This window comes from Vitis riparia, chromosome 14, assembly GCF_004353265.1.
Source record: "Vitis riparia cultivar Riparia Gloire de Montpellier isolate 1030 chromosome 14, EGFV_Vit.rip_1.0, whole genome shotgun sequence".
Lineage (NCBI taxonomy): Eukaryota > Viridiplantae > Streptophyta > Magnoliopsida > Vitales > Vitaceae > Vitis > Vitis riparia.
Genome location: NC_048444.1, coordinates 17,894,637 through 17,897,340, shown reverse-complemented (window position 1 = coordinate 17,897,340; position 2,704 = coordinate 17,894,637). Strand labels below are relative to the sequence as shown.

The window sequence follows — 2,704 nt, the reverse complement described above, 5'->3', positions numbered from 1 at the left end:
CACCTTTAGAATAAATCAAATTTTCTGGAATCATAGAAGGTGTCTCTTCAAGAGACACCTTTAACTTAAATTCATTTCTTTCATGATTTTTAAAATTATGGAAAGTGTCTCTTTAAAAGACACTTTCCACGTGGCTAAAATTGCAGTAGATCTATCAATATTTTCCCAACTACCATTTTTTTAAAATTATTTTTTAAAATTGCTGCAAAAGTTAAAAAAGCCCCTCATCTTCCTCTGATATATCAGTGGTGTCGGACCCAAAGCCTCTCTCTATTCCTTCTCCTCCCTAAAACACGCACACTCTCTTTCTCTCTCCACTGCTACCGCTGCCGTTACTTCTTCGGTTGAACCGGACCGCCATTGACATTTCTCTGTGTGGAATGGTTTATCATCGTAGGGGTTTTGGATAAACTCAGAAAAAATAAAAAATCTCAATTTTCTTCCATTCCGTTTTGAATATTGGGCCCTTTTTGATGAATTAGGAGAAAGGAAAATGCTGAGATAGGAGATATCAGACATCCCGTTAGCGTTATTGCAAAGTGTAACTAACGAAGAGTGATTGAGACTTGGCAATGGCCATGGCGGCGGCTTCAACTGCTTTCCTTTCCTGCAATCAGAAGCTCTTCCTCTCCACCAACATTGCTTCTTCCAAGACCATCGCCGCTCTCTTCTCCCGCAACCGCCCCTTATCTTCCATCATTAGATGCGCACACTCTTCATCTCAAACCAAAATCCCTCTTCACCGCTCCAATGTCATCGAAATTCTGGAGCAAAGGGTTTGGTGGACTCCATCACCAGCCCCATTCTTCGCGCCTCTTCCTCCACACAAACTCTCAAAGTCTACTGCGGCTTCGACCCCACCGCCGAGAGCCTCCACCTGGGCAACCTCCTCGGCCTCATTGTCCTCTCATGGTTCCGCCGCTGCGGCCACAAGGCCGTCGCTCTCATCGGCGGCGCCACTGCCAGGATTGGTGACCCTTCCGGGAAGAGCCTGGAGAGGCCGGAGCTAAACCTCGAGGCTTTAGAGAAGAACACCATCGGAATCACTAATACCATTACTTCAATTCTAAATCGAAGCACCACCAATGGTGGTGATGATTCGTTTGTGGTATTGAATAATTATGATTGGTGGAAAGAGTTTACATTGTTGGATTTTCTGAAAAAAGTTGGGAGGTATGCGAGAGTGGGCACAATGATGGCGAAGGAAAGCGTGAAGAAGCGGCTAGAGTCGGAGCAGGGAATGAGTTACACTGAATTCACGTATCAGTTATTGCAGGGATATGATTTCTTGTATTTGTTTGAGAATGAGGGTGTAAGTGTTCAGTTTGGGGGGAGTGATCAATGGGGAAATATAACTGCTGGGACCGAGCTCATTCGGAAAATTTTGCAAACAGATGGTGCCTATGGTCTCACATTTCCTCTTCTATTGAAGAGTGATGGCACAAAGTTTGGGAAATCAGAGGATGGTGCCATTTGGCTCTCACCAGCAATGTTGTCACCTTACAAGTTCTATCAGTATTTTTTCAGTGTCCCGGATGCGGATGTGGTGAGGTTTTTGAAGATCCTTACTTTCTTGGACATGGATGAGATAATGGAATTGGAGGTGAAAATGAGGAGTCCTGGTTATGTGCCCAACACAGCTCAGCGGAGGCTTGCTGAGGAAGTTACTCGGTTTGTACATGGGCAGGAGGGGTTAGATGAGGCTCTCAAGGCCACTGAAGCATTGAGGCCCGGAGCTGAGACCAAGTTGGATTGGAAGACCATTGAGGGGATTGCGAAGGATGTACCATCTTGCAGTTTGTCTTATGATGAGGTTTTGAATCTTTCACTTTTGGATCTTTCAATTTCGACGGGTTTGCTTGAGAGTAAGTCGGCTGCTCGCCGCCTTTTGAAGCAAGGGGGGTTGTACCTGAATAATAATAGAATTGATAGTGAAGCAAAGAGGATTGAGGCTGAAGACATTGTGGATGGGAAAGTTCTACTACTATCAGCAGGGAAGAAGAACAAAGTTGTTGTAAGGATTTCTTGATTGTGGTATTGGCTAGTTGATTATTTATGAACAACAATATTATATCCACTTGTTTTAATTGTTGGCATGCAGTACGATTTTTTTTTTTAATGATTTAAAAATACTTTCACAGTATATGTATGGGATGCTTCCATAAAGCATCTCAATTAGGAATTTTGTACTATTTGTAAAATGCATGCCACAATGAATTCAATAGCTGAAGTAATCTCAGCTAAAATGATTACTTTTTGGACTCCAGTTTTTCTCATTTCTTATTTTGTAAAATTGCTTGCTGTTGTAGACACTGAGCCAAAAACATCAATTTATGTTGGTTGTATCTATTTATGTGCAGTAGGTTAGACCAGGTTTACAAGGTGTTGTCTTGGGTGTTGGAATTTTATAGGATTTAGGAATTATAGTTTTTATGTGATAGAAGTAAGTTCTTTCAGCAGATTTATGTTACATATATGTTTGAAAATTGTGGCTCAGCTATGCTTACTAGATTTCTAATGAAGGTAAAAGTGATAGTTAGTTTGGCTTTTATTATTATTTTTTTTTATCAGAAGTAGCAATTTCATTGTATTGAAATATGATGTACAAAGAGAATAAGAAATCATTTCAAGAGATACACAATCCTTTATAGAAAGTCTAATAGAAAAGATGTACAAGTGTATACTAATTCAAAAAGTCAAATCC

The 2,704-nt window shown here is 40.9% G+C and overlaps 1 protein-coding gene across 1 annotated transcript; it reads left to right on the top strand.

Moving 5' to 3' along the window:
- Positions 1 to 234: 234 nt before the first annotated feature.
- On the top strand, positions 235 to 2,266 carry LOC117929795 (tyrosine--tRNA ligase, chloroplastic/mitochondrial-like). Its single transcript, XM_034850205.1, is given in 2 exon segments — positions 235 to 768; positions 771 to 2,266. Coding segments are annotated over 2 exon segments (1,455 nt in total). The 5' UTR covers positions 235 to 572; the 3' UTR covers positions 2,030 to 2,266.
- Positions 2,267 to 2,704: the final 438 nt, after the last annotated feature.